Here is a 14,039-nt window from a genome sequence, read left to right on the forward strand (position 1 = left end):
AACGGTGATTCCGCCCAATGCCTGAATCGATCTAATGACGAGGACCACCTTTCTCCTGTTCCATGGCTCTGGCCTTCCAGGGTCACTCTCCCGGCCTCTGTGTGTCGCTGGGTAAGAGAGGGCCCAACTTCCCCAAGCTACGAGTCCTGTTTGGGCAAGCAAAGCCGCCCGCCGGTCACTTTGCCTACCAGCTCGTTGGTCCAGCTTGGTTGCCAGGGCTTGGCTCTTTCTCTCACGTTGCCTTTCTCTTCTCCCAGGTCTGCCAGATCTGCCAAGCAGATCGGTCTCATCTCTTAGAGCTTGCCCAGAGTAAGAGCTCAGTGCCCAGAGCTTGTGTGGCCTGGGGAGAGCCCGCTGCCCAGGCAACAGGTCAGAGAGAGATTGTCGAGGTCAAAGATTCTGACCTGCGGGCTTATTTCCTTGCCGTGTTGAAAGAATCTTTATGGTCAGTATTGAATGTTTGGAGTCAACCGTTACTCATTCAGGAAATAGCTGTTGGTGCCTGCTGTGTGCCAGGCACTGTCCTAGGTGCTGGGCATGCAGCAGGGGCAGAATGAGGATCCCTGTCCTGGGGGATCTTACCTTCTAGGTGGGAGTGACAGTGCGCAGTGGCCATAACGTATGGGAACATCAGATATTTCATTTTTTAATGTTTATTTATTTTAAAAAATTGTTAAGTGTTTATTTACTTTTGAGAGAGAGAGAGAGAGAGAGAGACAAGAGCGTGAGTGGGGGAGGGGCAGAGAGAGGGAGACACAGAATCCGAAGCAGGCTCCGGGCTCTGAGCTGTCAGCACAGAGCCCGCTGCGGGGCCAGAACCCACGGATCGTGAGATCATGACCCCAGCCAAAGTCGGACGTCCCACCGACTGAGCCACCCAGGCGCCCCTGAACGTCAAATATTTTAGAATATTTCATCTTACATATTCTACGGAAATATATAGTCAGTGTGTAAGTATTGAATATAATATTCAATAAATGAGATTGATTAACCTACTGTATTTTGTATACTGGAGAAGTAGAACATGTAAGCGACTTCCTCCCAGCGTGCCTTTCAGTCCATGCAATTCTGCTCCGTTCCGTCTCGGTCCTTAAGAACATGCTCCAGATTCTCACGTTGCCAGGATCTCTCCCTTCTGCTCCTCATTCACCTTCTCCCATGGGAACTCACAGGAACAGAATGTTGGCCTGGCTGGATCTGAAAAGAACTAGAACGTCCATCCAGTCAAACACGTGCCACCTCGGTCCTGCCTCACTCCTGACCAATGCCACTGACATCACGTGGCCCTCTCCCTTGAGTGCTTCCCAGCGTGCTAGCCGTGTTACCATAACGCTGTCCGAGCACAGCCTTCCAAGAACTGACACACAGGCAGACCTTTTTTCCCAGAATCCCAATGCAGACTGCTCTTAAAAAACATTTTTTTTAATGCTTACTCATTTTTGAGAGAGAGAGAGAGACAGAATCCAAACACAGGGAAACATAGAATCCAAAGCAGGCTCCAGGCTCTGAGCTGTCAGCGCAGAATCCGACACGGGGCTCGAACCTACGAACCGCGATCTCGTGCCCTGAGCCAAAGTCGGCCGCTTAACCAACTGAGCCACTCAGGTGCCCCCAAACTACTCTTTTAAGTAGGGAGAGCGGTGGTGGCATGTAAGTGAAATTACGAGCAGAATTCAAAGACCGGCCAGAACAGTCATTAATCGGAGGTCAGCATACGCGGAACTGGGTACTGACGATTCTTATCAAATAATTGTCAAATGCCAGGTTGGAAAGAAAAGGTGAGAACATCCCTCCTGGACCAGCGGAAAATGAGGTTCTAAAAGGTAGCTTCGTCCTTTTTAGAAGTCCCTTAAGTGGGCTTTGCTTATGTGAGCACAATCTCCGCATCGACAGTGACAGGTTTCAGGGACACTGTGAGAAACGCCTGAGCAAAGGGAACCCAGACAGGCTGTCTTTCTGCAGGGAATGTTTTAAGTCCAAAAGGTGGTTGATTCTAGTGCTGCGTATCCCGCATGAGTCGGTGGGTAAAACAGCTCAAATAAAGATTCTGGTGCAGACCATCATAACTCTGATCCCCGTTGAGAAAATGAAATTAGACTCCATTTAGACCACATCTGGCCTAATGATGTTCAGTACCTCCTGGGGCCAAAAAAATATTCCCAAACGAGCCTAGATTGTAAAGAGAGATTAGATATCAGGGCAAGTCTGGCAATAATCTGGATTGTAAAGTGCCAGAAGCTTCTAAAGAAGGGATGGTTTGGGTTTTCAGTTCCGGAAGCTCTTGATGAAGTAAATAAACACGCTTCAGCTGAGACCAGTTAGGTTATGCCTGCGTTTTGGGGCCTTCCTATCAGATCAGTTGTAATTTAGGGAGACCTAGGGAACCGGTGAGAAGGTTTCAGTGACCATATCCACTGAGGTCCAAGGCCGGGTTTCCCAGTCTCGGCACTGTTACTAATATTTGGGGCCAGAGAATTCTTTGCTGTGGGGGCTTTCCTGAGCATTACGCATTGTAGGGTGTTGAACAGCATCCCTGGCCCCTACCCACTAGGTGCCAGCAGCATCCCTGCCCCCCCTCCCTCAACCTCTCATTTGTGACAACCAAAAATGTTTCCAGACTTGGTCAAATGCGCCCCCCCCCCCCCGCCGGGGAGGGGTGTAGAATTCCCCCTCCGCCCCATTGAGAACCAGTGCTCTAGGGTGACGACCATACCAGTTTGCCCAGGACTGGGGAATATTCTGGAATGTAGGACTTGCAGCACTAAAAGCAGGACAGCCTCATGTAGACTGGGATGGGTGGGTCACCTGGGTGTGTCATTGATAGGTTCTGTGTTTCATACTAGAGTTTAAAAGTGGAAAAAAATACATAAAAGTGAAAAGCCAAGCGTTTTGAAAAGTCTGTCTTTGGGGGGCATTGACAGAGGTGTTTGGGCAACAGTATCATTCCACGTCAGCACGTTTTACGATTCTGTAAAGGCTTCAGGGTTTTGTCTGTCCGTCTGTCCCTTTCCTCCGTGCCTCTGAAGCCTGACATGGTGATACGGGCCATTGGGAGGTCTGGTCCCGGCCAGTGGATCAAGAGGACATGATTCAAACCGTGCCACCATTCCAGAAGAGAGACTCTTACATTTTTTTTTTTTAATTGATGTTTATTTATCTTTGAGAGAGAGAAAGAGACAGAGTGCAAGAGGGGGAGGGACAGAGAGAGAGGGAAACATAGAATCCGAAACAGGCTCCAGGCTCCCAGCTGTCAGCACAGAGCCTGACACCGGGCTCGAACCCACGAACTGTGAGATCATGACCTGAGCCAGAGTTGGACACTTAACCAACTGAGCCACCCAGGCGCCCCCTCCAGAAGAGAGACTCTTGTTTGACACCTGGGAGTGAGTTTGAGTGACAGACTTCTTAGAATTGGAGGCTGTGTGACAGTATACATCATGAAAGTGACAGCAGCAGTGGGGACTAATTTAATTCCATTTTCCTTTGCAGCCCTGATAAATCATTGCCACGGGGAAAAATAAATTTTACTTCCTCAGACAAAAATGATTTGAATAATGATGTGCTCTGGGGAAAGTGGGGGCTGAGAGAAAGTCTGTTAGTGGGATTAAAATATTTGAATATTGTATCATGCAACTTTCTGCCAATGCCTCCTGCCCCCGGCCCGGTAAATGGCTTGTAGTGAGAGGTTTTCCTTCCTAGACTAATTGAAGAATCCTGTAAAGTGGCATCAGCCCTCTTGGCTGAATGTTGTGGGGTTTTTTTAGGGTGTCTCTTTGGAAAAGGCAGCTTTTTCCAGTGCTTCGTATCCTGGATGAGTTGGTGGATGAAACACCTGAGCTAAAGATTCTAGGGGCTGAAGTCCTGACCACGTACAAATAGGAAAGGTCTTGGCGTGGGTAGAAAATTGCTAGTGCTTTTCAGCCAGTCTCCTTCCAGGAAAGGGTTGTTGAATGGGGATGTGGTTCTTCTGGGAGGCTTTCTAAGTGACCTGGGGTCTGAGTTATGGAGGGAGGGGGCTGGGGCCCCAGAGTGCTATGCCTCAGGAGCCTAATGCGTATGGGGAGGGGTTCCACCCCCAGCGTGGACAGTGGAGAATGGGCTCTGATGCTTGTAGGGAGACCTAGGTACTTGGTCTTGGTCCGAGCTAGAGAATGCCTAGCTTTCTTTGGGGGAGATTCTACAATGCTGTTCCAGTCCATTAACAGCCCAGGGAAGCCACCTGCCTGTGAGTAGAAGCTGTGTCTTCCTACACCACCTGCTGACGTGCATCGCCCTGGGCTCTGGGGCAGAAAGGAGGGAGCCCCGGGGGGACTTGTGCTCATGCCCATTAACTGCAAGTAAGCCCAGCGCAATTTTCCCACCCTGCACGTCAACCCTGGTTGCCCTGCTGCTTCCGCGACAGAAAGGATAAATCAAAGGCAAAAGCTATAAAAACCCCCGTCAGGAAGCAGCTCCTTCCTTTCAAGCAGTGTGAACGTAAGGTAAATGAGCAGTTACTGCAGACCTGATTTTATGGGAGTGAGACGTTCTGCAGGAGAGCGGCAAGAAAAATCGCGATGCGGGGCAGAAAATGCTCCTGCCCACGCTGCCCAGCCCACTGGAGAGTGGTGGCCCTCTGTCTGACAACCCCCCCCCCCCCAACTTCGGGGAAGCTTTGGGTCCCCCATTTGATTTGGCCCTGATGAGCCGCCCGGAGCTTTGGGTTAGGTCCGGCTGGCCACTGAAAATACATATTTGTCTTTAAAAAAAAAAAAGGGGGGTCCTGGACACTGTCAGAAATAAGAGAAGCAATTCGAGAAGACATGCGAGGTGCACAGTATTTTTCTGGCTCGGGTTGTCGTTTAAACTCCATGTCCGAGAGAGGGTGGGGATTTGGGGTTCTGTTAGCTTGATGGCCCCGTTTTCTTGGAATTCACAACTGCCCCGTAGTGTTATCGTCAACATGGTGGCCTTCAGGAGCTCAGAGTCTGTGTCCTCTCGGGGTCTGATGTCCGGCTAGGCCCAGAGTCCCAGACCCTTGAGCTGGAAGCCCCAGGGTGGGAAAGGAGCAAAATGGGGTGGGGGCCAGGGAGGCGCCTGGGGGGCTCAGTCAGTTGAGCTTCTGACTCTTAATTTCAGCTCAGGTCATGATCTCATGGTTCATGAGTTTGAGCCCTGCATCGGGCTCTGTGCTGACTGTGCAGAGCCTGCTTGGGATATTCTCTCTCTCTCTCTCTCTCTCTCTCTCTCTCTCTGCCCTTCCCTTCCAAAATAAATAAATAAATAAACTTAAAAAAAAACTAAAACAAAATGGTAGCATCCGGAAAGACACAAAGCCCCCAGGTATAGTGCTGGGGGCGGGGGCAGGGAGGTAGAATAAAATCATGCAGACATATTTAAGGAATACAGGGGACTATATATTTAAATGTAGCATTTACAGAATTCTCTGGGCCTGTACTGCTGTAGAGTTGGCCCCTGAAGGAAAACAAAGCCAAATAAAGCTAAACAAAACTCAGTGAGTCTTTGGTGTACAAAAGGTCTTGAGACCTGTGCCCCTGGGTTTTCTTTGTTTTAAGAATTTGTTTTCTGCTCATGGCTGCCCGGGTTCCTGCTCCAGGGAAAGGCTCCATCACTGTATCATTTCCAGTGGCTGCCTTAACAGATCCCCACACACTGGGTGGCTTCAAACAACGCAGATTTGTCCTGTCTCGATTCTGGAGGCCAGAAGTCTGAAATCAAGGTGTGGGCAGTGCTGATTGCCCATGGGGGCTCCGCGGGAGAGGCTGTTCTGTGCCTCCCTTCCAGCTTCTGGTGTCTGAGGCAATCCATGGCTCGTGGCTACGTCCCTCCTCTCTCCAGCTTCTGTCTTCACCTGGCTTCTCCCCCTCTGTGTATACCTGTCTCTAAATCTCCCTCTCCTTTCTCTTACGAGGACACTAGTGCCTGGAGTGAGGGCCTAGCCTAGATCCAACGGGATTCCATCTTGAGATCCTTAATTACCTACAAAAGGCCTGCTTTCACCTAAGGTTAAGTTCACAGGTGCTGGCGGTTAGGTCGTGGCTACATCTTTGGAGAGGACACAAGTCCCCCAACTCCAGTCACCAAGGGGCTATGTTTTGTTCTTCTTCATATCTCTAAAATCATTACTGTCTGTCGTTTTAGTTCGTTTTTAAAACATCGCCCTTGTGGATTGTTGAGCTGACACCCGGCTCTGACATTTGCCTCCGTCTCCCTCCCTATTCGGTCTCAAACATCCTGTCCGACCACTTCCGCCATATGACTCCTAGGAGACCAAGGCCAGGCTGGCCACACCCTCCCGACGGCGCACCTTCCAGGCACTGAAACCTCATGTCCTTGTAGATCAGGTCAAAGAGGACAAGCTAACAATCGTCTGAGGTTCCCCATCCCCACACCCAGGCTGCTATCTGCCTCCCCACATTTTAAGAGCGTATGAAGGGGCCCCTGGGTGGCTCAGTCGGTTGTGCATCCGACTTTGGCTCAGGTCCTGATCCCGTGGTTCGTGCGTTCAAGCCCTGCATGGGGCTCTCTGCTGTCAGTGTAGATCCTGCTTTGGATCCTCTGTCACCCTTCTCTCTGCCCCTCCTCCACTTGTGCGCGCGGTCTCACTCTCTCAAAGATAAAAAATAAACATTAAAAAAAAAAGAGCATATGAATATGCACAGAAAATGGTGAACTATGGTGAAAACCAGAGGGATGGGGAAGAGATGACCCGTGGAGAGAAGGGCTGTCTAGGCATGCCTCCACTTTCTCTGGCAGTTTATCCAGAAAGCTGTGGGAGCACGTGAGATTCTGGACAGACTCTTTCTAATTGTCTTTTTTTTTTTTTTTTTTTTCCTCTTAGCAAACTGCCCAGCTGGGCTAGAGCTGTTGTTCCCAAAATATTTTACGTTACAGAAAAGGCTTGGAACTATTATCCCTACACGATTACAGGTAAGTCCGTTTTACAACCGGCAGGTCACATGTAGCAAGAGAACGTAGTGCGGTAGTCAGATTTCACTGATTCAGGGTTTATTATCCAAGCAGGGACTGTGAGAGCCCCGTAGTATCTGTCTCTTCACCATTTGCCTTCGTCCTTTGAGATCAGTGCTCTTCCTAGGGGGGGCTGGTAGGAATTGAACTAAACCATTCCAGCTTGCTTCTTAAAGTGATTTTATTAAATAGCTTGTGGAGAAGGAACGTGAAAGGTTTGTTGTTGTTGTTGTTGTTTTTGTTTTTGTTTTTTTTTTAGTAATATGTCTAGAGTTTTCATGATCCCTATTTCTCCCTATTTCCTCAGTAGTCCCCAAGTAATTTGGGGATGTGGTTTGTAAATAAACAAGTTTGTTTACTTTGATTTGTTTTACAGCTTCTCCCAAAACGTTGACTATAATTTATGTCAAAGGTTCTATTGGGTCTCTCTGCCCCAACTACTTCCTCTGCAGTTGGATAATACGATAATTATAAGATCACTTTCCCTCTTACTTGGAATGGGATGTTAATAAACTCTGTGTTGATTCTGAACTAGAAACTGTGCTCCCAAATTTGGAAGGTTTGGTTCCTGTCCCTCAAACACGAAAATTCAAGACCCTACTTGAATATCATAACAGGCTCTTCTTACTGGTTATAAAAGCTGTTTTTCCACTTAAAAGATTTCCTTTGTGGTTAATGAAATGCTCCACTGAAATTATTAGTCTTTAATTCTGCTTTTATAATGCCAGCTCGCTGGTTTTTAATTAGCCACAAACCTATAGGCTAATTGAACCTTGTCGTACAGTCCTTATCTGCCCAACCACAGAAGTATCATCTGTAAGAGTTTCTTGAGCAAACATGGAGATATTTATGAAAGTTCAGTTTTTGGAAGGTTTCTTTAACATATTTTTAATAGTTATAATTCACCAGTAGTTGTTAGTTCTGTGGTTTTATAAGCCATGTGGTTGCATATAAGCATGGTCTAAATCATCATTTTGTCTCTCTTTTTTCTTTTCCCTCTTGCCCAAATGAACATCCGGGACCAGAATACACGGTAAGTGTCATTTAATCATTTTTAAATATTCAGTTTAAGAACAGTGGAGTAATTGGAACTTCCTGTGTCTTTCTCATCGTACCACGTAATAAAAAAATAGGGGAATAATTCAAATCAGAAATATTTAAATGTAGGCTATTACATAGCTGTATGTAATGCAATAACTTGCATGTTCTCATTTGTTCAAGAATATGAATGTTAATTTGAAATGCCTTGATATTCACCTTACATAATTAACTTTTGCTTGTATTTTTAAATAGCTTGACTGCTCTACTGGTGATAGTTCAATGTAATAGAGCAGTTGCCAGAAATACAATATTAAAGTGATGATAATAGCTGTTGACAGAAGGCGGGGCTGATACCTAAAGGCTGTGATCTGATCACTTATTGGAGAACCTCGTAACTAGAAAGACGTTCATTCAGATTATTTTCCTCTGAGCTCTGGATTGGGCAGTCTTGATGGCTTGATGAAAATCATTTGATTTCCTCCTGCCCTAAGGGCCTCTAAAATCGTTACTTAGTTAGCATTAAAAAGGGAGACCCTATAGTATCTCTGTGTTATGGCGTTTTCATTTGGATCATTTTCCTCAACAACCAACAGGTCAAGTTGTCATAATAAAAAAAATGGGGGGTTGCCCGGGTGCTCAGTCAGTTGAGCATCCAACTCTTGACCCCAGCTCAGGTCTTGATCTCAGGGTCGTGAGTTCAAGCTCCGCACTGGGCTCTCTCTGGACGTGAAGCCTACTTAAAAAAAAAAAAAAGAAGAAGAGAAAAGAAAAAAGAAAATGGTTAACTGAGCTATAATGGAGTTGAGTTTTTGGTCTTAATCAAAACAGCCAAAGGAAAGAGACCTGGTGAGAGGGAAGTGGAGGAAAATGATTCATTGTGTCCTTGGCAAGAGCACAGGGCTTTGCACATAATGAATGCTCAATAAATAGTCATTGAATGGCAGAAGGAAGGCGAAAACAGATGGATCATCTCCTCAGGCAGAAGGGTCACCGGCTTTGGAGTCAGGTAGGCCTGAGTGTCCTCTGGCTCTGGCTTTGCCACCTTCCTGCCCAAAGTTCTTAAGCAAGTGATCCCAGTTGCCAGTTCTTTAAACTTACATGACTCTATGAGTATATTCTCCCCTGTGCTTTGCAAAATGAAGAAAATAGTAGCCAAAGTTGTTCACAAAATTAAATTTATTCCACTTCAAGTTTCCTTTAGGAGAATAAATTACATCCCTCATTCTTGGGTATTACAATGTCTTTCCTTGGGCCACCTGGGTGGCTCAGTCGCTTGAGCACCTGACCCTTGATCTCAGCTCAGGTCTTCAGAGTCGTGAGTTCAAGTGCAGCATTGGGCTCCATGCTGGGTGTAAAGCCTATTTAAAAAAATTTAGATAGGTGCGCCTGGGTGGCTCAGTCGGTTGAGCGTCCGACTTCGGCTCAGGTCACGATCTCGGGGTCCGTGAGTTCGAGCCCCGCGTCGGGCTCTGGGCTGACGGCTCAGAGCCTGGAGCCTGCCTCCGATTCTGTGTCTCCCTCTCTCTCTGCCCCTCCCCCGTTCATGCTCTGTCTCTCTCTGTCTCAAAAGTAAATAAATGTTAAAAAAAAATTAAAAAACATTTAGATAAAAAAAATTTTAGATAAGAAAATTTAGATAAAAAGATAATAAAATATATTTCCTTTTACGAAACGATAGGAATATATATAGCATTTCTTCCCTAATGTCTGTAAAAAGGCAATTCTTTGGCAAAATACAAATATTACATTTTAGAAGTAAGCAGCTTAACTTCTCTGAACCAGTTTCTTCATCTCTAAAATTGGACTAAACCCTCTTCCATAGAGCCATTAATAGAAGGATTCAGTGATTTAACATGGGGATCAGAAGACTTTTTTTTTTTTTAATGATTTTATGTATTTTTGAGAGAGAGAGCACGTGTGGGGGAGGTTCACAGAGAGAGGAGGACCAAGGATCTACAGCAGGCTCTGTGCTGTCAGCACAGAGCCCAACGCGAGGCTCGAACTCACAAACTGTGAGATCATGACCTGAGCCCAAGTTGGACGCTCAACCGACTGAGCCACCCAGGCGCCCCTAGAAGACGTTTTCTGTAAAGGGTCATATAGTAAATATTTTCTGCTTTGCGGGCCAGCTTCCGTCACTGTGAAGGCAGCCATGGACAATATGTAAAAGATGTTGGCCTGGTTGAATTTCCTCGGACAGCAGGCCCCGTTGGGTCCCGGGCTATAGTTTGCCAACCCCTGATGTATACAATGGTTAGCACGTTGCCTGTACATAGCAGGCAATTAAACGGTTCCCCACCAACACTATCCCCAGTTCCATGGCTGCTAGCAACTGAACCGCCTCTAAGAGGAATGCTTGGGTATCTTTTGAGTCTTGCTTCTGTTAACAGTTGTGCAAGTTACCTCCCTCTAAACCTCCATTTCATCATCTGTAAGCGGGGAAAATGTAGTAACTATCTCATAAGGGCGATACGAAGATGATATTAAATAATCTAACGTGAAATCTTAGCCCAGTCTTTGGTGCATGGCGAATGTTCGATAAATCTTCAATGCTAGAAGCTGCCATCATTACAATGGAAGTCCTATGGGCGAATAAATGGGAATACATCTTGGTGCCCTTCAATGTTGACTGGGCTCCAATTCTTAGACCAGATGGGGCTAATTGTCTAGAATATTATTTGATTTTATTGACATCTGATGTTATCCTTTTTCTTGCTTCTCCGAAAGCTCGTACATGGACTTTTCACTTGAAATGTGATCAGTAGTTACAGGGACAAAAGAATTCATGTCCCTATAACTATGCAAAGGCAGTTATTTGCTCAGCGAGCTTTAGAATTAGGTCACCTTGACTTGACCCAAAACTCATGGCACTTATTCCCCCAGAAGCCAATGACCATACCATGAAATGTGGGGGTGATTCATGGAGAAATGAAGTCTGAAAAATGCTTGACATCACGTTCAGTTTTTAAGAACATACATTATAGGACTTTGGTTCTGAAAACAGGATGCATCAGAATGAAGACCACAGCTCCTGACAAAGCCATTCCCATGGGGACGCACCTCCTCGGGCAGCCCTCCTGTGAAAAGCTTTCTGGCCAGCCCCCATTACCGTGGACTCGGTCTCCTGTGCTGACCTCTGCACAGGCCACGGCGGATTTCTCAGGGGTCGTGGCCTTTCCTTCTGTCTAGCTTCTGCCCCACGGGACTCCTGTAGGTCTTTTTTTTTTTTTTTTTAAATGTTTATTTTTGAGGGAGAGAGAGACAGACAAAGCACGAGCAGGGGAGGGGCAGAGAGAGAGGGGAGACACAGAATCTGAAGCAGGCTCCAGGCTCCGAGCAGTCAGCACAGAGCCCTGACACGGGGTTTGAACTCATGAACCGCGAGATCATGACCTGAGCTGAAGTCGAACACTTAACTGACTGAGCCCCCAGGTGCCCCAGCTGTAGTTCTGATCACACAGCTCAGACTTTCAGAGGAGCATGTTATTTTATTTCTATTTGAGAAAACTTTTGGGATAAAAGAAGTTAGTTATAGTTGTATAGGCTCATACTCACCCCCTTCTGTTTGACTCGATGTATTGCTTGATCTTTTCTAGGGCCCTTATTTTTTTTATTTTTTGTCAGTTCCCCCCTAACGGTACCCCCAATCCTTGGGGTAGTTGATTAGGCCTTCTGAAACAAAGTACCACAAAATAACAGAAATGCATCTTCTCATGGTTCTGGGAGCTTAGAAGTCTGAATCAGTGGTTGGCTGGGCCATGCTCCCTCTGATGCCTTATAGGGGCAGAATTCTTTGCCTCTTTCCAGGTTCTGATGGCCTCAGGTGTTCCTTGACTTGTGGCTGCATAACTACAGTCTCTGCCTCCGTCTTCACATGGCATCTTCTCCCTGTGTGTGTCTGTGCCTTCACCTGGTGTCCTCCTTCCTGTGTCTCCTCTTACCAGTTCACCAGTCCTGAGGTGACTGGGTGGCCCAGTCAGTTGAGCGTCCGACTTCAGCCCAGGTCATGATCTCATGGTTCGTGGGTTCGAGCCCCACATTGGCAGAACCTGTTTGGGATTCTCTGTCTCCTTATCTCTCTGCCCCTCCCCTCCTCTCAAAAATAAACAAACATTAAAAAAAAAGAGAGAGAGGGGCGCCTGGGTGGTGCAGTCGGTTAAGCGTCCGACTTCAGCCAGGTCACGATCTCGCGGTCCGTGAGTTCGAGCCCCGCGTCAGGCTCTGGGCTGATGGCTCGGAGCCTGGAGCCTGTTTCCGATTCTGTGTCTCCCTCTCTCTCTGCCCCTCCCCCGTTCATGCTCTGTCTCTCTCTGTCCCAAAAATAAATTAAAAACGTTGAAAAAAAAATTAAAAAAAAAAAAAAAAAGAGAGAGAGAGAGAGAGAGACCAGTCCTGTTGGATTAAGGACCTGCCCTACTTCATCTTATTATAAATAATTCCATCTGCAGCAGCCTTAAATCCAAATCAGATTACATTCTGAGGAACCCGGGTTAGGACTTAAGCACATATCTGGATCGTGGGGCGGTAGGGTGGGCAGGGACGCGCGCGCGCACACACACACACACACACACACACACACACAATTCAACCCATAACACCATCTTTCAGTTTTAGATCAACAATCATTTATTAAACACCGACAGTGTATAAAACATCATGCTAGTAGGTTCCATTGAGTAGCTCCTGTGCTTTGGGGAGCCACAATCTTGTGGGGGAGAAGCTAGACATTCCAGTGGCAGCCATCAGCAAGGCACGGGGTTTTCTGGAGGCAAAATGGGACAGGCCATCATTCAGCCCAGAGGGCAGGCTGACACCAGACCTGCCCACTGAGCTGGATGAGCTCTGAGTGAGGCTGATGGGAGAAATTCAGACCAGAGGGCAGAATGCATGGCACTGGGCCATCCAGGCAGACAAGCAGGTGCAAGGAGCAAAGGTGAAAAGAAGAGCCTTGGTCTCTGGACCGGGGCCCGGAGCTTGGTGTACAGGTAGGAGCAGGACACGGCCATCTTTCACAGGGGACTTGATCATGAGATGTGGGAGTGATAAAGTCACCAGCTTTAGCAAGTGAAAATACAGAATGTCCTGTTGAATTTGACTTTTCAGATTAATGGCATATCGTTTTTAGTACTTCTCAAGTATTGCATGGAATATACTTCTACTGAAAGATTGCTCATCTTCTATTTTTTTTCTGGCAACCGTATGGGAGGGGGGACAGCACTGGGGCAGAGCTCATGTCAGAGACTTAAGGACAAAAATCAGGTTATAAGGACAGGGGCACATTGGTGGGCCAGAAGAAAAGGAGGAGAGGGAACTGTACGACTCGGCAGCTTGTCCTAAAGTTAACGTGCCACCTTAACCCGAAGGCCAATCCAGTGGCCTGTCAGAACAACTTAAGTACTTCCTGCCTCAGGTAGGTTTGGCTCAGGAAGTGAAATGGATTAAAGGGGGCGGGGCTTGGGAAGATGAGAGGAGAACAGATGAGTGTAGAACTGTCAATATTTCAAGGAATATGTGTGCTAAGGGTTGTGGTTGAAGCACAGAGCGTTGTAGAAAGGAGAGAGAAATTTTGCCTGGAAGAAATAGGGAAGATTTCCTGGAGAAGGCGGGGTTTGAGCTGGACCTTGGGAATAGTAGAAGTCCTACCTGCAGACACCCGCTGTGTCTTCGTCAGTTCAGGCTGCATAACAAAAAACACCATGCACAGGGTGGCTTCAACAAGAGACATTTATTTCTCACAGCTCTGGAGGCTGGGAAAGTCCAAGATCGAGGTAGCAGCCGCTTCAGTTCCTGGAGAAAAAGCCCTCCTCCTACTATGGCTTCATAGAACTGGGAAAAACAGAAAGCCAGCTCTGATCTCTTCTTATGAGGGCACTTATCCCATTGTGAGGGCCCCACCCTCATGACGTCATCTAAACCTCATCACCTCTCCAAGGCCCTCCCTCCAAATGCCATCACATTGGAGGTTAAGGTTTCAAATATAAATATGGGATGGTGAGGTGTGGGGGCGGGGGGGCAGTCCGGAGCATGCA

General features: G+C 47.1%; 1 protein-coding gene across 4 annotated transcripts in view; it reads left to right on the forward strand.

The window, feature by feature from the left end:
- LOC131497780 (cytoplasmic phosphatidylinositol transfer protein 1-like) overlaps positions 1 to 14,039 on the forward strand; it is a 93,500-nt gene that overhangs the window by 60,099 nt on the left and 19,362 nt on the right. For all 4 annotated transcript variants that reach the window (XM_058704353.1, XM_058704352.1, XM_058704355.1 and 1 more), the window contains exon 3: positions 6,842 to 6,938. In XM_058704353.1, coding sequence (XP_058560336.1) covers positions 6,842 to 6,938 — 97 coding nt within the window. The remainder of the gene's footprint in view (positions 1 to 6,841; positions 6,939 to 14,039) is intronic.

Source organism: Neofelis nebulosa, chromosome 16 (assembly GCF_028018385.1).
Source record: "Neofelis nebulosa isolate mNeoNeb1 chromosome 16, mNeoNeb1.pri, whole genome shotgun sequence".
NCBI lineage: Eukaryota > Metazoa > Chordata > Mammalia > Carnivora > Felidae > Neofelis > Neofelis nebulosa.